The following is a 22,561-nucleotide window of genomic DNA, read 5'->3' on the forward strand; positions in this document are numbered from 1 at the left end:
TCTCCTAATTCCTCTTTTTCTCAAAAATAGTCTTTTCACTGTTCATTAATTAAGTAGTCATGGCAGACCTTAATCAAGAGTTTAAATCATGGTTCATCAGCCAGGATGTCATCTGTAACCAAATGTAAAATTAATAGTTTAAACAGTGGCCACTTCATTAGAACACAATGTCTGAGAGTTCAGACTACCATAACTGACTTCTTATTAGTATCATCATCATTATTATTATTATTATTATTATTATTATTATTATTATTATTATTATTATTCTGTGTTTTGCATGTATACAAGAGCTTCTGAACCGGAGACAAATTCCTTATGTGTCTAATCACACTTGGCCAAATAAAGCTATTGTCAACCCTGAAGCTTACCTGACAGAAGCCATTTTAAGTCTTCAGTGTTGCCACAATGGAGCTGGGGAAGGGGGAATAGAGATAGCTGGGGTTTTGTAGCCAAAATAAAATACTTTCCCCTGGGAACCAAGGACATTCTAACACCTGGCCAGAGAGAGGAGGAGCGACATTACTAGGCGACCGAACGCCACTTTGATTGGACCATGTGACTGTTGGGGAAGGGGAAAAACTTTTACTTTTAATTAGGTGAAAACCATGGGAAACCTTCAGAGTCTGTTTTCACCGGAACAGTGCCAATATAATACATCCAATAAAATTATTCTTTGAGGAATCTACCTGCCTCAGAGTTTTGTTTGCTATGAGTGTATTACTTGGAACCCTGACAGCTATTCTGTTCTGTTCTGTTCTGTTCTGTTCTGTTCTGTTCTGTTCTGTTCTGTTCTGTTTTACTCTACTCTACTCTTCCTGAGAGCTGGCACTCAAAATGAACTTATACATAGCACACACAGGTATAGGATGAATGGATGCTATTCTTTTTAAAAATAATTTTCTAAAGTTACTGGAAGCAGCATGATCTGGATGTACAGCATGATCTGCATATACTTTTAGCCACTGTGCTTTAAATACAGTTTTCAAAATGCATAAGTGCAAATGATTGTTAAATACAACAAGGTCTTATGCTACATGATGGCTAAACAGTTATTTCCAAAATCTTCAATTCTATAACAATATTCCCAAACTGAGCACTGTTAGTTTCTATAAAGATGTGTATATATGAAACGTATCTAAAAGAATATGCAAATAACTTTCTGAAGATGATTGGAGATCACTGTGATTTCTTGATATATTAAAGATATAGCTTTTATTAAGAGAGTTGTTCCATACATATTGGTTTTGGAGGCCATTAGTTCTGCATCTCACATTTCAAAATCATTGTCATCTAAAAAAAGCAATCTAAAAAAAATATTGAGAAATAAATAAATAAATAAATATGAAGCCAACACAATTCTTTATTCTAAAGACTAAAGACTCTTCAAGCCAAGGATATATCACTTTATTCACATTTCTTTTCTTTAAAAATAAAACTCTTTAAATTGGCTAATTTTATTTTGAAGAAAAAGCAACTCCAAGGAGCTTCAATCCAAAATGTGCTCTGTTTCTACACTGAACCTCTCCTGTTTCTCATCCATTCATTGTTGTTATTGCAACCAAAATTTCTGCTTGCCATAGCCACAATTATTTTTGATAAAAACCATGAAAGTCAGATGCTTTCACAACTTGTGGCAAAGAATATTCTAATGCATTTTTCCCCGGATGTCTCCTGTCTCTTTGCCGTGAAAGTTGAAATACAAAAAAAAGTAAAGTGAAATAAAGCTACTGAAATGAGAGAATCATGAAAGTGTTTAACTCAAGAATGTTTTGATATTATTTATTTGATTTCTATCCTGTATTAAACATGGCCATTACTGAACCTGACCAGATCATGAAGAAAAAGAGCCGGCACTATTCTTCATTACAGTCATCATTGTAGTTAAGGATCAAGAAGCACCGCAAATCTGCACTTTTAAGAAAGTCCAAAACAACTCAAAACCAGATAAATTTCAGTTTCATACTCATCATTAGACTGATTAGATGTAATTTCAGCTTATTATCTTTTATCTAACCCATTATGAAACTTAAGCAATTTTCAATAGTTCTCCAAAATTCCAGATACTTTTCGAGAGTGGCTTTATGAAGGTGTTGAGCAACACTGGGCAATAAGGTAGAACCCTGAAGGAGGCCATTAGCTATAGGCCTTGATGCAGAACGATCGTCCCCCAATGCCAGTTTCTCAACACAGCCCAATGAAAGCAACAGAATCAGGATAAAACTGTGCTTCCAAGAGCAGGATCAGTCTAAAACAAACCATGGAATGATGATCTGTCAATGACAATAGAGCAATACAGAATTCTTCTACACGAATACTTTCAAACAAATTTCTGGGCTGCAGTCTCTCATGCCCATTAGTAACATATATACTTTCCAAAAATTTATAAGCAGGGGTGTAGAGTGTGAGTTTGTGCATGGATTATAATTTGGATCTGAGTTGGTGTGGGAAAGCCTTCTGTACACATTGCCAGCAAATCAGTAGCAGAGCAACAATTGGTCTTTTGATTAACCTCTGCCTCAAGAAAAAGTAATGTTCTTAGAAATGTTAAATAAATATATCAAGCAGAAGTATTTTACAAGAAAGATATTGGATAGAGGGAATAACCTGAAGTAAGTCACTTGATATTAAAATGTAATAATATTTTATCTGGGATGAGAGGCTTCCTGGACTCCTCAGAGGGAATAATAAACTTAATAGGTAAAATGTTAAAAGAAAAAATATACTGGATGTTAAAAAGGATGTCCTATATATCTGTTAAGAAGCAGTCTGGTAGCACCTTATCCAGCTAACCAATTTTATTAAAAGGCATAAGCTTTCATGAGCTGCAGCTCACTTCATCAGAAGCACAGAGCAGGTAAAACTGATGGCTATCAGCTCATTTCTCACACTGCATGTTTCTTTCTATTTGTTTAAATATTTTAAAATTCTCAACTCATAAGCAAAGGCAGCTTAAGTATGAATTCTACTCCAGTCCTGTGATTCCTATGTTCTGGTAAGGCAGTTTTCCTTTACTCTGTATTCTAGGGTCTCCTTAGAAAACAAATCCACAGATCTGTCTATGGGCACAGCCTTGCGTTTCCGCCTCTTCCCAGTGCTATGCTACTAATGGTTTACACGCCTAAAGCAGGGGTGTGCAACTATGGCCTCTTTATGACCTGTGGACTTCATGGCTGGCTCAGGAATTCTGCGAATTGAAGTGCACAGGTCATACAGTTGACCATAGTTGCTCACTCCTGTCCTAAAGCAAAACTAAAGCAAACCACAATAGTTGCCATATTAGCTGTGTTTGATATTACCCTTAGAAAACTGTGTGTCCAAATGCTCAGCCCCACAAACTGTAATGTATGGTTTACTTTACACCAGAGGTGGGGGAAAATGGCCACTTTATGACTTGTGAACTTCAACTCTGGCACAGGAATTCTGGGAGTTGAAGTCCACAAGTCCTAAAGGGGCTGTCGTTCCCCACCCCTGCTTTACACAAAAACTGGATCACCGTTCTTTATTATATTGGCCATAACCATTCATTTGATCTCTCTTTTTTCAATGTGCTGAAAAAAAAGACATGACCCTGGTCAAAAGCTTAAGGAAACAACCAAATGTCAGCCTATTCTTTTGTTCAGCCTCAAGACATGACCTACCTATGAGTCTGTTTAATGTAGTGGCACATTACAAAATGTTAAGTCTATAGAAAGGAGACAAGAAAGCAGTCATCCCAAAAAATAAGATAATAGCATATTTCCCACCACCACCTTTTCTCCCCAAGACAACAAAGACAATTCTAACATTAAAACTAAAAATAATACCTATATACAAAAGCATATGTTATATGAGAATGATTCTTTTCAACTTGCTTTACTTTGGCTCTTTCTTTCTAGGCAGCTCAATCTCCTTTGCCAAAACCTCTGCACTAACCAAGTTGTTCCAAAATGCTCCGTTCAGAAACTTATTCAATGCTTCTGAAAAGGAGGAAGTGCGCTCCTAGCCAATTTCAACAGTCTCAGTTCCCTGGTTTCTCTAAGCTTTGTCCTGTGTGTCTCCCTATCTCCCCAGATGCAGAACGGATTTTGGTTCCAAACCTTTGGCTGGGTTGGATGAGGGCCATGAAAAATTCATGGTAATTACATCAATACTCATTTGCAGTGAAAGCTGAAATGCAAGAGGGAACGGCGAGTAAATCCCCGCTGTGTGAAAGAAGAAAACAAATCTCAAATATGTAGTGGGAAAGTCCCTGCTTCCAAATGGTGATTAATACGAACTGGGGCTGTATCACCGTGGAATTGAAGGCCAGAAGTCTTCCAGTGCCACTTCTGTCATTGTAAAAAGATGTATTATCAGGATCCTTTCTGTCTAGAATTACTTCCCCTCTGACTTAATGTGGGTGGCCCACTGGCAGCCTAGTCTTGAAAAATAATACAAGTGATAGGACAGATTTATGCAGAAAGAGTGGAAGAATTCGGTAAAGTATGGTTGTTTTTTCACTTTTTTGGAGAAAAGAGAAAGGGTTGAGCTTGTTTAAGACTATTTGATACCATTTTAGGAGATCACTTTAATGCATATCGTCTGCTTCCGCAAAATGCAAGTGTTTGCCCAAAGTAGACTAGAGTTATACTCTCCTTTGTGAGTTTGGTTACCCTTCTGGCTACCAGAAGCAGACCAACTGAAAAGGAAGGCAAATGTGTGTAAAGATGGAATTACAGTGGCTAAACAACAAATCTCAAAAGAATGAGGGAAAAAGACCTTTCATCTCTGAAATTTCTTTCAGCACTTTCCTCCATTTGATGATGCGGGGCAGACAATGGGGGTGGGGGGGAGCCACTTCTGCACTTGGGTTGGGGTGGAATTTGCCTTGGCATCACAACTCTGTTAGGAGTCATGTGATAAACTGTGTCCTACACGACTTTTTCTGAACACACAACCTTTAAGTAGCTGAAGGTTGCCTGTGAATTTGGCTCAGTTCAATCAAAAACATCTGTTCCCCTGGTAAGTCTGCTGTCAGGACTTTTTTCACATCTGGCTTTCGCCGCAACCTTTCCCAGCCAATCGCAAACAATCCAACACTTGTAAATCAAGTTTGGGCTGACAACAGCAGGTCTGCATTCAGTCACCCCATCTCAGCCAGTGAGGCCACTCAACTGCTGTGAGAGCTGCTCTTAGCATGTCATCAAATCAAAGCATGTTGAGAAGAGGGGAATGTAAGCGGCATCTGCAGAATTCCCCTATTTAGTGATGTTGGAACATTGACAAATGCATCTGTCATTTCAAAGCTTCAACTAACCTGCTGTCCACTGGCTTGACATAGTAAAGCTGTCCAGAAGTGACTCCAGCTCTCTCACATTGTTTTCACATGTCTCTGCTAGGAAGGCCTGGCGTTTCCTGGTCTTCATTTGGCATGAGTGAGAAGAAAGCAAAAAAAAAAAAAAAAGATATTAAAGGCATAGAAGAGTCATTCATAACCACCAAAACTGTTGCAGGATACACCATGGACTAATATTTAAGTGAAACAAAAACAAATTGGAGGAATTTCCCGTTACCAAAGTAACAAAATTAAAGAAAAAAGTGGAAAATATTTCAAGGAAGTAGTGCCATGATGATTGCTTTTCCAGGTTAATTTCCAGGCAAATGGTGGATTTTGCATAATTTTAATGTTCTGCTGTTGAGCAAAGCCCAATTAAACCATCAGGAACTAATTAAAACGTTACCCAGGAACCATTCATATTTTTCTCTATTGCAAAATACATCCTGGCTGGGAAATATGGCAATCCCAAAATCTGGCATGGCACCAAGATGCCCGTGAAGAAGTCCGATAAATGGGTTCTCTGCTGAGATGTCTGGTTGATGTATTTAGTTTTGGTCTTCCAAAGTAGCTTCTTTTGTGTAATCTCATCTATAGGAAGCTACAACTGGTGAAAACTACACTCTGCATTTATAACTAGGAAAGTACCTTCCTGATGTTTATTTATTTTTATTTTTTTATTTTATGTGATTTGTATGCCGTCCTATCTCCGTAGACTCAGGGTGGCTCACAACAATAAAAACAAACCCAATGAAACATAAAATACATACAAAATACATAAATGTATAAATATAAATTTAAAACATATATTAAAACCCATTAAAATAACCCCCTCAGTCCAGGTTGGGCGATGTAAACAGCCATGTTTTTAATTCGCGGCGGAAGGTGCGAAGGTCAGGAGCTAACCGAAGCCCTAGGGGGAGTTGATTCCAAAGAGTGGGCGCACCCACAGAGAAAGCTCTGCCTCTGAGGGTCGCCAGCCGGCATTGTCTAGCCGACGGCACCCGGAGAAGGCCCTCCCTGTGAGAACGCACCGGGCGATGGGAAGCTGTTGCTGGCTGCAGATGGTCCGACAAATATCCTGGGCCTAAGCCACATAAGGCTTTATAGGTCATCACCAGCACCTTGAATCTCACCCGGAGGGCAACCAGTAACCAATGCAAGTCACGCAGGAGAGGTGTAACATGGGAGTATCGGGACCCTTCCATCACAACCCGCGCGGCCACATTCTGCACCAGCTGAAGCCTCCGAATGGTCAAGGGCAACCCCAGGTAGAGAGCATTACAATAGTCAAGACAGGAGGTGACTAGCGCATGAGTAACTGTGCGTAGAGCATCTCAGTCCAAGTAGGGACGCAACTGACGCACCAGACGAATCTGGGTATACGCCCCCCCTTGGTCACGGCTGTTATGTGATCATCTAAACTCAACCGTGGATCCAGGAAGACACCCAAGTTGTGTGCTCTGTCTATGGGGAGTAAAACTTCGCCCCCTATAGCCAGCGATGGAACCTCTCCATCGGATCGAGATGCCGGTACCCACAGCCACTCAGTCTTGGCAGGGTTGAGCCGAAGCCTGTTCCTCCCCATCCAGACCCGTACCGCTTCCAGGCACCGGGACATCACATTGAGGGCATCACTGGGCTGGTTCGGGGTGGATATAAAAAGCTGGGTATCATCAGCCTGGATACCTCACCCTGAAGCCATGGATGATCTCCCCCAGCGGTTTCATATAAATGTTGAACAGGAGGGGCGAGAGAACCGACCCCTGAGGCACCGTACAAGTGAGGGGCCTCATGGTCGATCTTTGCCCTCCTGCCAACACCGCTTGCATCCTACCTGAGAGGTAAGAGGAGAACCACTGTAAAACGGTGCCTCCCACTCCCAACCCGAGGCGCCGCAGCAAGATACCATGGTCAATGGTATCAAAAGCCGCCGAAAGATCTAATAGGACCAGAACAGAGGAATAACCTCTGTCCCGAGCCCTCCAGAGATGTAGTGTCTAAATCAGTATATCTTAACCTTGGGAACTTTTAAGATGCATGCACTTCAACTCCCAGCATGGCTGGCTGGAGAATTCTGGGAGCTGCAGTCCACACATCTTAAGGTTCTTAAGATTGAGAAGAACTACTCTAGATGTGGAATAGGACAACTCACCACAGCCAAGTCATAGTGGCCATCTCGCCATAGCCATTCTGCCACGGCCAACTCGCTGTGGGACAACTTTCTGCAGGACAATCCCATGTGGGATAACTCAATGCAATAAATGTTATCTGCCATTGTTCCTTCAACATTATTTCTATTGACAAAAATGGAAATAATGTAGAAGAAACAGTGGCGGATAACATTGCATTGAGTTATCCTACATGGAACTATCCCATGGTGAGTTAACCACAACGAGTTGTCATATGGTGAGCTGGCCGCAGCGAGATGGCCACATGGAAATGGCCACAGCAAGTTGGCAGTGGTAAGTTGGCCACAGGGAGATGGCTGTGGCAAGTTGGCCAGGGCGATTTGTTCTTAGACCCTCTAGATGACAGACAGCAAAGATGAAGTTTCATCCTTGACCAGGCAAAGTCTCTCTAAAGAGGCAGTTGGCTTTCATTCACATTCTGTGAGATTAGGGATAAGTATTCAAAAAAAGAGCAAACAAGAAAGAAGTCAGAGGAACCAAAAGATCTTCCATATATCAAAACAGTCAGAAGATTTTTCTTCAGCCAGCATCTCTGCAATGAAGATGTGTGGAATCCAAGATCTTCTTCAAGGATATAGCAAGTGAATTGATTATATTGATTTTATTCCTAATTATTTGTTTGTGACCATTTCTTTCCCTTGTTTTCTCTTATTTCCCCTTTTCATATCTAAAGATTGAGCTTCATTACTTTTACCATGAAATTCCTTATTTTTTTCTTTATATTTACCATACAATATGCAGTTGTATAGTTACATGAGCAGCACATGGTTACTTAAGTTCCATAATCTAGGGCTTTGGGTAGGAATATCCAAAGTATTTTCCTTTATTTTCTTAGAAAAGGGCTGAGAAAAGAGCCAACCAGCTTTGCTTAGTTCGCCAGAGGCGGAGGCATCTAACTGAGTATTACCAGTTACTGATGATACCTCATCTCCTGACAATGGATGATCTTCCCCAGTGGCTTCATGTAGACATTAAACAGAAGTGGAGAGACATTGAACCCAGGAGCATCCCACACAGTAGGGCTGATGGTGGGATCTCCCATCCAAGATCAATACCAGCTAGTATCAGTCCCTTAGGAAGGAAGAGAAGCAGCATAAAACTATGCTGCCTGTTCCCAATCCTCAGAGCTGATCATTGTCAATGGTACTGAAAGCCACCAAAAGATCATGTAGAGTCAGGATGGGCACACTACCCCTCCCTCCAGAGACCATCAAAAAGTGCAACCAATGCCATTTTTGTCCTGTGTCCAGCCTAAATCCTGATTGAAAATATTTTAGTCATGTTTTATTCAGGATCTACGGAACCTGCTGCGTGATCACCTACTCGATAACCTTCCCTTAAAAAGGGAGGTTGGGCACTCGAACAAAATTGTCCAATATGGTGGGATATATTAATGGCTTCTTATGGAGACAGTAAACCCTCCTTAAGAGGCAGAGGAAGAATTCCCTCTCTCAAGGATGAATTAACCACTGCTAAAACCCAACCACACATTTCCCACCCACCCCTGGCAGCATTAGTTAGCCAAGCGTAGCATGGATCTCAAAAGCAGATGGCTGAGCTCATAGTCATGAGAAGAACACGGTCCATTTTCTCTTAAGTTTTAAATATCTTACAGCCAGAGCAAACAGAAAATGTGTTAAGGAGCTCAGAGAGACACCTTTCTAATTCACATGGGCATAAGGAGAAAGAGATTCAAAACAATCAGATTTGCAAGATAATTCTCAATAAAACTAGTCTTAGCTTTCCTGTCACCACTCTGGTGCAGCTTAATACCTAGAGACTACAGCAATGTTGATTCCTGGTGGTTTCCTCTTAGTACTACGTGTTTCCCCGAAAATAAGACCCTGTCTTATATTTTTTTTGAACCCTGAAATAAGTGCTTGGCCTTATTGCCATGCACTCAAAAGCCCGTTTGGGCTTATTATCAGGGAATGTCTTATTTTGGGGGAAACAAGGTACCTAGACCTGAAACCTAGGTTTTTTAATTCAATCAAGGTTGGCCAGACAGTGCCACATGTGACTGTTTCTCAAAACTTTTGGTTTTTTGCACTCATTTCAGAAGACCTGAGGCGTTTCTGGGTTGAAAGGATTAGCCAGTGACGTCATCATTGCCCTGGGGACGCCCAGTTAGGGGCTCCTTTCATGTCCCCTGCAGAGTTGGAGTGAAGGACAAGAGCTCAACCCCATCCCACAGCAGCTTTTGGGTCTCAAACACAGGCTTGCTAACTTCCTGCCCAGCATCCCAACCACTCAAGTCACCACTTTTCTACTTATGAGATAAAACTTGAACAATACCATTAAGATGGTCTTCCACATTTTATTATAGTACAATTCTATTATACCTAGTGTTACAGTTTAATAACTTCATTTAATTAACCATGCAGGATGATCTGTAAAGAAGGGCATATTTTATTTGCAGGTTAGTCTTACAGAAATTTGCCAAAATGGGTCATTTGTCACTGGTATTAGTAGATACTGGGTCTGAGTTTGGTTTATGATAGAAAATCCTGGTTAATTATTAAAAAATCTGATAGCATTTCATATTTCTTGTTAGATAAAGGTAAAGGTTCCCCTCGCACATATGTGCTAGTCGTTCCCGACTCTAAGGGGTGGTGCTCATCTCCATTTCAAAGCCGAAGAGCCAGCACTGTCCGAAGACGTCTCCGTGGTCATGTGGCCAGCATGACTAAACGATAAAGGTGCACAGAACGCTGTTACCTTCCCACCAAAGGTGGTCCCTGTTTTTCTACTTGCCATTTTTTACATGCTTTTGAATTGCTAGGTTGGCAGAAGCTGGGACAAGTAATGGGAGCTCACCCCATTACACGGCATTAGGGATTCAAACCACTCAACTGCCAACCTTTCGATCGACAAGCTCAGTGTCTTAGCCACTGAGCCACCACATCCCTTATTTCTTGTTAGACCTCCCCTTTTTGTCATGTGCTTTCCTTTCCCTAGATTGCATTTTAAATATTTTTATTCTTTGACTGGGAATAATTAAAAATAATAATAAATAAAAATATTAACAGGCAGTTTGTTTCCAGTGGGGGGGGGGGAAAGGAAATAAAGTAGATCCCTTATCAACTTTTCTCCTAAACTGAACAGAAAAAATATGTAATTTTAATTTGTGTCAACTTTCTAAAACCTCTATACAGGTGAACTCCCCCTCTTTTTTTCTCTCTACTCTAGTGACCCATAATCCAACTTTGGGTAACAGCCATCTTAGCTTTTGAGTTATCAGCACTTCCCACAACAAAAAGTCAGCCTGAAGATTTAAGGATTCAGGATTTTTATGGTGAGAAACATCTTTTTCCTGTTAACTGAGCTCTGTTATGAGCCAACAGTGGATCATGACTGACTGGAATGTATGCGGATCTCTTCTGTGTTCTCCACCATTCTGCTTAAATATTTTATAAATTTGCTCTACCATTTCAATTTTAATTATATGTTCTGTATATCTACTAATATATTATTCATATACATTTCAGCGTTTGATCCCCAGTAGCATTTACATGGTCTTCCCTGTGTGATGGTTAGTACTATACATCACAAAGAATTTCCAGCGCCAATGGAATTCTCATGCTGAGATTTTTTTTCTTTCTTAAAACATCAGTATTCCAAAAAGAAATATAAAGATGCATGCAATTTTTACAGGGTCTAAATAGACTAGAATGCTGAGCTACACAAAATTCTGTCAACCCTCCTTTGCTGTCCCCACAGAAAAAGCATATTGCCCATAGAACAGCATAAAAAGCAATATCACACCAATAAAGTAAATACTTTCATGCATGTATATGCATTTGAAGCAGAAGATACTCAAACTGTGCTCCAGCAGAATCTCTTCCAGCACAAAAGATTTAGGCAAGCTGTTCAAAGGCACAGAGCAGTTTATCTGTGCCTTTGATACATCTGATACAGATGTTTTATTTTTAATCTACCATATATTAGTGTATTTAGGTTGGTGCAACTTTTCTGAATTGACATGTTGCATTCATGTTTGCCCTCTGTAAGTCACGTTTGGCCACTTGATTTTGCCAAATTCTCTCTCCCCCGCCCCCCGTCCAGAATATATGTATACATTCAGATTTCCCAGCAATCCTGTCACAATCTAGTTCCAGACAATTGGGGATGCAATCACTTTAGCAATTAAGAAGCTGAGCTTGTCAGCTGGAAGGCTGAGTTCGAGATCCGAACACCACACGATGGGGCAAGCTCCCGTCCTTGCCCCAGCTCCTGGCCACCTAGCAGTTCAAAAGCATGCAAATGCGAGTAGATAAATAGGTACCACTTCAGTGGGAAGATAAGAGCACTCCATGTTTCACCACATGCTCTGCGCTGTGGTGTGATATCATGCTGGCCACATGACCATGGACATGTCTTCAGACAACACTGTCTCGGCTAAGAAACTGAGATGAGTACCGCCCCCCTAGAGTCAGATACTACTGGATATGGGAAACCTTTACCTTTATCCAGCCAACCACTTACATTATTTTCTCTCTCAAGCCCCCTCTAGTTCCACAAGGCTCCCCAAATCTCCTTTCCATTCAAAAGCACCTTAAAATAACATATGCATAGAAGCAGACTAAGAAAAGTTGTTCTTCATATCTGAGCTTCCTGACAATGTGAATGAGAAACTCAGAATGAGCTGCTTACGCTTGGATTTCCCAGGCAGCGTTCTGCCACTTGTCCAACATATATTGATCCTCTGGGAAAAGGTATATAAGCAAGAGATTCCTGACAGCAAGGTGCAAGAGGAACACACAGATGCTAGCGCCTGAGTTTGGTGTAATTTGCAGCTAATTGAGCTTTCTGTTTCTCTACTGTTACTTAATCAAAGAGCTGCTCTGTTGCAGCCTGTCAAGCTTGGGAACTCAATTTATATGTAAATGCCTCTCCAACTACCAAGAGGCCACCCAACCAAACAGTATACCTTGAAATGGGCCAAATACAGCTAAACGCAGCTGCAGAACCATCAGTTCCTCGAAGCCTTGGAGGTATTCACTATGTTTAGTTACATGACAAAACATTAGATTGATTTTCAACTTGCCTACCATGCCATTCCATATTCAAATCATTCCCTTTGTACTCAAAATGATTGCATGCCCAAAATGATGCCATCATGTAACAGAATCACTATTGACAGGCGTCTGGTGGTTAAGGTGCTAAACTACAATAAGGAAACCTGGTTCGAGTCCAGCCTTATTAATGGAAACTTGCTGTGTGACTTTGAGCCAGTCTTTCCTAGCCTAGCCTATTTTGAAGGGTTGGAGGAATAAGGGCCATCTATCCCACTTTTAGCTCATGGAGGAAAGGTAGAATAGAAATAATAATTGGCTTTACCACTGCAAAAATCTTAATGACCTAAGATGACAGTATGTTAGATATTTTCTGATTCCTTTGTGGTTATCTCATGGTCATCTAGACTTTGCAGCCCAGCTACAGTAGCCCTACAATCAAAACACAAAACTACAGGAAGTCCTCAGTTGAGCCCAAAATTTGTGTTGCTAAGTGAGACATTTGTTAAGCGAGTTTTGCCCCATTTTTCAACCTTTCTTGCCACAGTTGTTAAGTGAATCACTACAGTTGTTAAGTTAGTAACTCAGCTGTAGAATGAATCTGGCTTCTCCATTGACTTTGGTTGCCAGAAGGTCGCAAAAGGGGATCATACAATCCCAAGATACTGCAACCGTCATAAATATGAGCCAGTTGCCAAGCATCTGAATTTTGATCACATGACCATGGAGAGGCTGCAATGGTTGTAAGTGTGAAAAACGGCCATAAGTCAATTTTTTTCAGTGCTGTTGTAACTTCAAACAGTCACTAAATGAACTGTTGTAATTTGAGGATTACCTGTATTAAAGTACTTAGATACTTTAATACAGGTAATCTTAGATAAAAGATTAGTACTTTGAATCATCTTATTAAAATCAAGTTTTAAAAGTGAATTTGAAATGCCCAAAACTGCAAAATGACCAACAAGAACTGAAAGAGTCAAAGTGGGATATAGATGCATTCAATCAATAAATTACATGTAATTAAAATATTTGGTCACAATTTGGTCCTGATGCAAAAACATTACAGTGTAAAGCCCTTAAATTATTATCAGTATTGGACACTTGTTTTGGAGCATTCTATTAGTACATTTTAATAAACAAGAAACAATGATTTATTAATTTAATTTAAATTGTTAACTTTAATTTAATTTAATAAACAATAAAACATTTTTGCTAATGCAAGCATTATTTGCCAGGAGACTGGAATAAAGAAGTCAAATATCTCCTATTTAAAAAAATAAAAAATCAGTGGCTTTAAAGAATATTAGGTATTCTTATTATCCTGTTGCAGTTAACTGAACAACAATAACAAAGATCATATTTACTGGACATTCCATAGAATCATAGAATGCCATTAACCTAACTCAAGGGTTAACCACTATTGTTCCATTTTGGAACAATAATAACAATAAATTTGTTTTGCATGATCTTACAAAGATGAATATAATTTAAACTTGTGGATCTACTTGTGAATTATATATTACAAATTGGAATTGTTCACTATATCAAATATTCTATATTTATCAAGAATGGGAAAAGGAACCTTAAATATTTCTTTTCAAAGTTCAAAGACAGTGGAATTTTACATTTACCATTTTGGAAAACTGAGGTGTTCTCTCTTTGTTTAACAATTTGTCTCTTTACCAAAGCAATAAAAAGGCTAATCAATATTATTCCATGTGCCAAGGTTTACAGATGCATTTAAAGATTGGCCAGAATGATTTCATATATCGGTATGCTGTTTCTTCTTTTACTTGCTTTTATGGTTTTTGTCCTTTTTATTTTTTATTTATTTTTTGGAAATTTTGAGTTTTGTCATACTTCGAGGAATGTAGATTGAGAAAAGCTACACAATTGTGTTTATAAATATGACAACTATATTTGTTATCAAGAGTCAAAAGCTAACTTTGCACATTTAAGCAAACCATTCACTTAGGGCCTAAATTATATCACTGGTTGGTTATGAGGATAAATTATATGTTTAGAAAATTCTTTTCAGTCTTTCTTCCAATGAGTTCAGATGTGAACTCATTTCAACCTATGATTTATTGCATGTTCAAATTAAGCTGTAGCTGAAACAGACAGAACCTCCTTGAGCGACATCTGGAAAACTAACAAGTCATCTAAACTACAATATAGCAAGCGTGTGATCTTTGTTGGATGAATGAGCAAATATTTCAATGAGTGACCTCTGAATAACCCAAGATAATCATCAGCAAAAGTATGGCTGGAATTTTTAACAACTAGAAAGTCGCATTTTGATGTTCAGATAGATGTCACTCCTATGAAATGACTCTGATTTCATGAAAGATTATTCTGAAGGACAGTGGAATAGAAAAAAGTAGCTAAAGTATGCAAAGAGGGCAGATGGCTAGGAAGAGGAAGAAAATTGGCCGAAGAAGCTTGGAAAGAAAGTTCCCCCCTGGAGCTTAGAATTTGCCCAACTCTGAGCTGACTACACTCCCCACAAAAATAACTGTGATAATGCAATAAGAGATGGAAGATACATACCGGTAGGTAGAGAGGCAAGACATGGCTGTCTGTGTGGAAAGGGGATCAAATCAATCAAGATGGTGGCTTTAACTATACAGCCAAATCTGCCCCTCTATTATGTGGCATCAAAGCTGGGACTCTCATCATGCAGTCACAGCTGCCACCTTGGTATTTATATATTATAATCTAGTCTAGTGTAGTCTGAATCTAGTCTAGTCTAATCCAATCTAATATAGATCTATAGATCGATAGATCGATAGATCGATAGATTTTAAAATGAAAATAAAAACAAATTCAAACTAATATAAAACAAGGGGAAGAAAAGAAAGAAAAGAAATCAAAGAAAAAGCTAAAGGTGCAACAAAGAAAGAAAAAGTAAAAGAAAATAGAAAAGAAAGGAAAAAAGATACAAGAAATGGCTTCCAATCGTTTTTTACAACAGTTGTAAAATACAATTATATGTTTACCTTTAAAATTATATCATGACTCCCTTCTTTCTATTATCTATCCTGTCTAATCAAAATTGTAACTTTGTGTTTTTTTGTGTGTATTACACACAAAGTCGAAAAGGGCTTTCTCTCTCTGTAATAAATACAGGTGTTGCTTTTCTCTGATCAAAAAAAGTCAATTTGGCCATTTCAGCAGGTTCCACCATCTTCATCAACCATTCCTCCATTTTGGATACTTTGTGCAAACGATAATCTCACTGCACAAAAACAAAGTTACATGATTTTCCTTCAACTATTTGTCCATCGATTCCCAAAGAAAACCCTCTAGTCTTAATTGTATACTAATCTTTTGAATCAGTGCATGTATTTGATTCTAGAATGTTCTAGCTTCCTTTATACATACACCAAGCATAATAATAAAATGTCTTCCTTGCTGTTCAAAGCCATCTTCACACATGCATCCTGACGCAAGATAAAAATGTAATAGTACAAAAATGAGTCTATTTCCCAGCGAGAGAAAGAGAGAGAGAGAGAGAGAGAGAGAGAGAGAGAGAGAGAGAGAGAGAGAGAGAGAAAGCGCAATTCTCTATCTTCCCCCCACCCCAATCAAGGCCACCCTGAACATTGACACGTGGTGGCAGCACCAAGGCTGGACCTAAAGGCCCAGACCCCAACTTCAGCACTAGTGCCACTGCTGCCACTTAAAAAGGCCACCTCATGCCAATGGCATGTGTGCCCCCCATGTCCCCATGCTCCCCAGGATCTGCCACATGGCATTATTCAGGTGATGTTTTCTTTCTATTTGCTGGCCCCTGTGGCTTACAAGAGGCTATTCTGGGTCATGAGAGATTTTGATTTTTGAAGCGGCTTCAGAGAATGTTCTTCCTGGTCTGTGCAGCCTCTGAAAACCACACAAAAGCATGTTTTGTTCTTGCATAAGTTCCCGAGCACAAGGCTGCGCAAGAGCACATCTTCTTGTGTGTACTCTTCAGCCTCCAAAAACCGTATGAGAATAGGACATGCTTTCAAGAATAGTTGATGGTAATGTGTCACTGAAAAATCTGTGGCATTTCACTTTTGGCATATGTGTCATAGGTTTCCCAACACTGGACTAGATCACAGTCTTTTGCTTTGTCATTGGCACAAAGGTGGCTTCACATAACATCATGCCAATATAGATTCCTTCACATTAAAAGTTCTGATAACTACAAGTCTATGTAGTTTCCCTAGCACAGGGGTGTCCAAACTTTTTGCAAGGAGGGCCAGATTTGGTGAGATGAAAATGTGTGGGGGCTGACCATTGATCCTGACAATTTCCACATGTCCTGGAAACGGTGGCCCTCACTGTCAACTTTCCTTTTTTTTAGTTACAGTCGCCATTTTAGAAATGGACACACAAGCTCACAAGGGTCACACAGCGAGAGTGCTGACTCTGGTTTACTGCCATCTTCTGGTGAAAAATATGGCTGAGATGCTCTGCAGAGCAGGGTGGCTGTGGAGCAGGAGGCAGCAGGGGACAGCTGCGGGAACCGCTGTGTGGTGAAGGGAAAAACACCGGCCGACGGGGATGAGTGACAAGCTGAACCAACAGGGAAAATAGGCTGAGGGCTGCTCAAAATTTGAACACAGGCCGCAATTTGCCCCAGGCCGGACTTTGGACATGCCTGCCCTAGCAGTAATTCAGAAATAGTTTGCCACTGCCTTCTTCTGGATTCTTTTTTTTTTTTTTTAACCTCCCAGTGTTCCATGAGCTCTGGGATTTCCTGCTGGTCTCCAAATGCTAACCAGATACACAGTTTTTCTATTTGTTTGTTTGAGATCAGTCAATGTCTGCTAAGTGCCAGAATATCTGTGACCTGTATTGATTTTTAGTGATGCCATTATCCCTCCAACTAGATAGATAGATAGATAGATAGATAGATAGATAGATAGATAGATAGATAGATGTATTAAAGTATTGGGGACATGATATATATGTAAACTAGGCTACAGCTTCTGAATTTAAGATTGCTCATGTCAAAGATCGATTTTGCACAGATAAATGCCACAGACTGAAGTAGAACTTCTCCCTAGCAGAAACAAGACCATACTCGTCAGTCTTAAAGACCAAGCATGCTAACAACAGAACAATTAAACGGATGCAGAAACTGAGTAGATAGAAAGCTACACTAATCCCAAAGCTTCCTGCTCTTTCTAACCTTCAGAGACTTCTCCATATGAAAACGCAGCACTACGAGGGAAACCATTTCAATAAAAGCACAGTCAGTGATCCTTATTTTACCGTAAAGTTTCCCTCGGTGATCTTCATTCTGTTGCAAAGTGACTTTCAAAGTCGGTAGCTCATTAAACGTCTTGCCTGCCACCCACTTAAAAAGTAATTTATTTCCCTATTGGAATCCTTGATTGTTATACGGTTCTTAAGCATCATGTCCTATACCAATAAGTAGAAAGACTGAAGATGACTGCATTTGGCAACAACAGCACTGATAACCTTCAGCGTAACAAGCAGAAAGGAATCCTATAGCCTTCCCTGCAATGTGCTGGGGAGACCCGAAATAGGCTGACTGGAAAATTCTGGGCATGTGAACAGTAAAATACTACGGTAGGAGAGTCAACCCCAAGATGTGGCTGCTTATAAACAAAGTAGTGTAGCTATGTCCTCCCTTCCCAAAATATCCCACTTCCAAAAGGGTAGTTTTTGCTCAACAACCTCATGATTCCCTTAACAACTACAATGATTTGCTTAACAATCATAAAATTGGTCGTGACTCACTTAACAAGCACCTTATGCAGCAACAGGAATTCTGGTCCCAGTTGTCATCATAAGTCCACAAGTAGGAGGTGATTTCACTCAGCTTTAAGGCAAGTCAGTCCCAGATTCAAGTCTACTATATGAGAATGGGACAAGATTCCAAGAAATTGGGAAAGAAAAACAAAAGGCAATACTTTTTTCTCTAAATGTTGTACTATAGCTTTCTGTGTATTTTAGGATTCCAACATATCTAAATTGTAGCCAGGATATTCATGGGAGTTAGTACTAGCAACACCCAAAGGATCCCGTATTAGGGGAGGCTGGTATATATAGTCCACCTTCATGTGCAAGCTTTCCCCAACGTTGGCAACTTTAAGACCTGTGAGCTTCAACTCCCAGGATTCCCCAGCCACCCATGCTGGCTGGGGAATTCTGGGAGTTGAAGATCCTGTGTCCTAAAGCTGCCAAGATTGGCAGCTTTAAATTATTCAAATATCTTATGAAAAGTTTTTTTTTAAATCCACATACAAGACAGGAAAGCAAAACACAAAAACACTACAAAGTCCTTGAAGCAAGTTAGTCACTGTAGTTAAAACAGAAGACAACTTCTATATTTGGAAGTACAGGTAGTCCTTGACATATAACAGTTTATTTAGTGACCATTCAAAGTTACAACGGCATTTTAAAATATGGTTTATGACTCTTTTTCACAGTTATGACCTTTGCAACATCACCATGATCATGTGATCAAAATTCAGATGCTTGGCAACTGGCTCATATTTATGACAGTTGCTGTGTCCCAAAGTCATGTGACCACCTTCTCACAAGCAAAGTCAATGGGGAAACCAGATTCAATTAACAACCATGTCCCTAACTTAATGTCTGCAGTGATTCGCTTAACTGTGGCAAGAAAAGTCGTAAAATGGGGCAAAACTCACTTAACAAATGTTTCACTTAACAACAGAAACTTTGGGCTTAATTGTGGTCATAAATTGAGGATTATCTGTATACCTTTTCATGAAGCAATCTCTCTCTTTTGAATGGATACATTACCTCAGAGATTAACTGCCTGCTCCCATTTGCGTATTTTTTATATCTGCAAACAGCAATAAAGTCGCCACAAGCCCAGTTTATCTTTCACAGATATTTCATTATCATTTTGGACCCGCTGCCAAAACAGAATAAAGTTTTTTTTAAAGGCAAAAAAATAATAATCCCACAGTTATACGCTCAGGAGAGACCGCTGTATTAGTAAAATCATTTCACAAAACAAGATTGCTTATTGCCCTGGATATCACTACAAAAGTTAGCTATGTATCTTATCATTTAGTAAATAAATATTTCCCCAAAGAATGATTGGGACAGCTAGCTTCATTTGCTGAAATGGGCCGTAGTTCTGAAAGAACCTTAAGCACTTTCTAAAACATGGAGAAATCTTGCCAACAACCCTCCCTCCTGCCCCCATCGTTTAATTTATATACCAGAACTAAATTGGAGATGTTACTTATTTTTGGAAGATGAGCTTATTAGCATTATTAGAATTGTATAAATCAACTTAATTGTATGGAGCTCTTTCAATCAAAACAAAAATGTCTGGCATGTTATAAAATGTGAAGTTACTACTTTTTAATATAAACAGCTATGAATATTTAGCAACGCATCTGAAGATGCAGCTCATGTATTTTTATCGTCAGAAGCACTTTTGGGGATAGATGAGTGCTGATTGGCTGCGACTGGTAAGAAAAGTTATGTGATGCTTTGCCCACAGGGTGGCACTACAAAAAGACTGCCAGTGTTTTTAACACAGGTATCACCTGCAATACTGAACGAGTCCTGTGATGAAGGAATGACAGGCGGTCATTAAGGAAGTGTTAACTTAATGAACTCAGCTGGTATACAGCAGCTGCTTGGCTTCCCATAACTCCATCTAATGCCGCATAAAGTGAGCCATTGATCACTGCAGCAAAGAAAGGGAAATTGGATAATATTTTGTTCTGAGACCTGGCATAGCTTCTCATGGATTATTCATCTGACTTGGAGAGAACTATTTCTGGGTTTAGTCTGGCTTTTCCACACTCAGAAGTTTGAATCTGGACTTGTCTGAACGGCTCCCGAACCAGTACCTAAATACTGCTGCTTGCCCATGTGTCCCTTTTATTTTCCCTGTCTATTTAGTCTCTCTTCCTTACTGCTTTTCATATCTAACAGACTGACATTTTCTCTACTTCCTTGCATTCCCAAGCCAACTCTCTACTGCTGTGCAATTCATCCCTGACTTTGCCTCTACCTTAAAATCAACCTGATTCCTAAATCCAACCAAGAATTCTAGTGGACTATTACTCCATCGGGATTCAAAACCTAATAATAGATCTTCACCTATTTCCACTTTGTTCAAGTATGAACTACTGATTCTCAAATGTGAGCGTGCGCGCATAGTATCAAAAATGGGACCTGATGACATCCGGGCAGGTGGGCGGAGCCTCCTGCAGCTGCTGCTACCAATTCATCCGAACCGGATAGAACCGGCTGAATACCACCATTGGTGTGTGTGTGTGTGTGTGTGTGTGTTTGTTTAAGAATGTTAGAGCAGGTATTTAAGAATGTTAGGGCTTTGCGGGTCCATAAAATACAACAGCATAGTGTAGGACTTGAAGTGTTGGACTAAAATTGAGGTGACCCAGGTTTAAAACCAACCTCCTACAGCTCAACTATTTTACAGGGTTGTTTTTCAGGCAAAATTAAGGATGAAATGATATGCACATTTCCTCAAGCTCCTAGGAGGAAAAAGCGGATACAAACCCAATAAATAAGTGTTCCTCTTAAAGGTTAAGTGAACTTTACAAGCCTCCAAATGAACACAACTCCCTTTTTTTTTTAATGTCCTGTATAATTCTGATTCTCCTCACTGGCTCTTGAATGCACAATTTCCCTTCCCACAGATTTTTACATTATTTTATTATTTATTTCCCAAGGTATATAATCTATACTTCTAAGGCACAGAGAAGGCCTTGCTTTGGGTAGCTGAATTATACATAGAGGTGGGATATCAAAAGCAATATTTTTATTTCAGCCATATAAGAAGGAGATTGATCCTTTTTTTTTTTTTTTATGTTTCATTTTTTTTCCCCACTCTGATTGTTTGGAAAAGAAAAAAAAATAGGCTCAGGGCATTTATCCCTGGGCAAAAGTAATAAGTGATTGAAAAGTGATGTGTAATCAGCTTTCTTTGCATATTTTTTTGCAGATTAAACCAAACAGATGAGTTGGGGAAGACAACCAAAACACATCGCTTCAGAAAACAATAGGAAATTGTCTAGTTACCTACCCCCTCATTGGTAACAAAAATCAAGAACATGTCATTACAACATGCATACACCAAATTATTTCCATCTCCACTTCTTATATGACAACTAGAAAAATACAAGGGAGTTGTAGTGTCAATGGATGAGTCTTAAAATATAAATTATCATGTGTGAAAGCTCACTGGGGGATTTTAAATTTTCATAATAGTACAGAGAATATTTGTTCAGCTTACTCTTTCTTTGCACACATACAAATTAGCCAGCCCACCAGAGACTGTCATAAAAGCAAGAGAAACATGCACCTTTCACTGAGAATAGCTTGCATTCAAGAAAGGACGTTCGTTTTTCAGCAGAAAGGATTTTATAAAGATAGAAAAATAACATTCATCTACATTTTTTTTAATTTCAGACCAACTATATGACAAGCTTATCACTATCCAAATTGCTCCGATATAGCCAAATCCATCAGTTTTATCCAAAATACTGCATTTATTTTATCTATTTTGGAGGCAACCCTCATGCTAAATAATTGAATTGTTCTTGAACTTCTGTAGTTATCTAGCTATAGATAACCTATTATTTTCTGTGGTTTCCAGAACATATTGAATCTATTAATGCTTAAAATTTATAGCAGTTTCATTCTTATCTTAAAAATGCCTCTATAATATTTAATATTAAAAGGTAAATGCCATTAAAGTTGGATTACCAAATCAGCCAGGAGGAATGGCATTAAAAGTGAGCAAAAAAAAGGGGGGGGGATCTTCCAGCAGGGTTGCAATGATTCACATAAATTTCCAAAAGGGAAGAAAATAGACAAACAATTAAATCTGCACAAATTTTGAATTTAGTTCCTGTGGAAACTACAGGCCGTCCTCAGTTTACAACAGCAATTGGGACCAGACTTTCTGTTGCTAAGCGACCTACCCATAAACTGCAACATGACATGAATGTTGCTTAACAAGAGACATTCCAGCAATCCTGATTGTTATCAATAAGCAAATCACTGCTGGTCATTAATTGAAG

At 39.3% G+C, this 22,561-nt stretch overlaps 1 protein-coding gene across 1 annotated transcript in view; it reads right to left on the bottom strand.

The window, feature by feature from the left end:
- Window positions 1-22,561, bottom strand: part of CCDC171 (coiled-coil domain containing 171) — a 186,868-nt gene that overhangs the window by 116,880 nt on the left and 47,427 nt on the right. Inside the window, exon 10 of the mRNA XM_070935543.1 lies at window positions 5,279-5,381. Within this exon, the coding sequence (XP_070791644.1) occupies window positions 5,279-5,381 (103 nt within the window). The remainder of the gene's footprint in view (window positions 1-5,278; window positions 5,382-22,561) is intronic.

Source organism: Pituophis catenifer, unplaced genomic scaffold (genome assembly GCF_029215685.1).
Source record: "Pituophis catenifer annectens isolate HBS135680 unplaced genomic scaffold, rPitCat1.0.hap2 SCAF_2, whole genome shotgun sequence".
Classification (NCBI taxonomy): Eukaryota; Metazoa; Chordata; class Lepidosauria; order Squamata; family Colubridae; genus Pituophis; species Pituophis catenifer.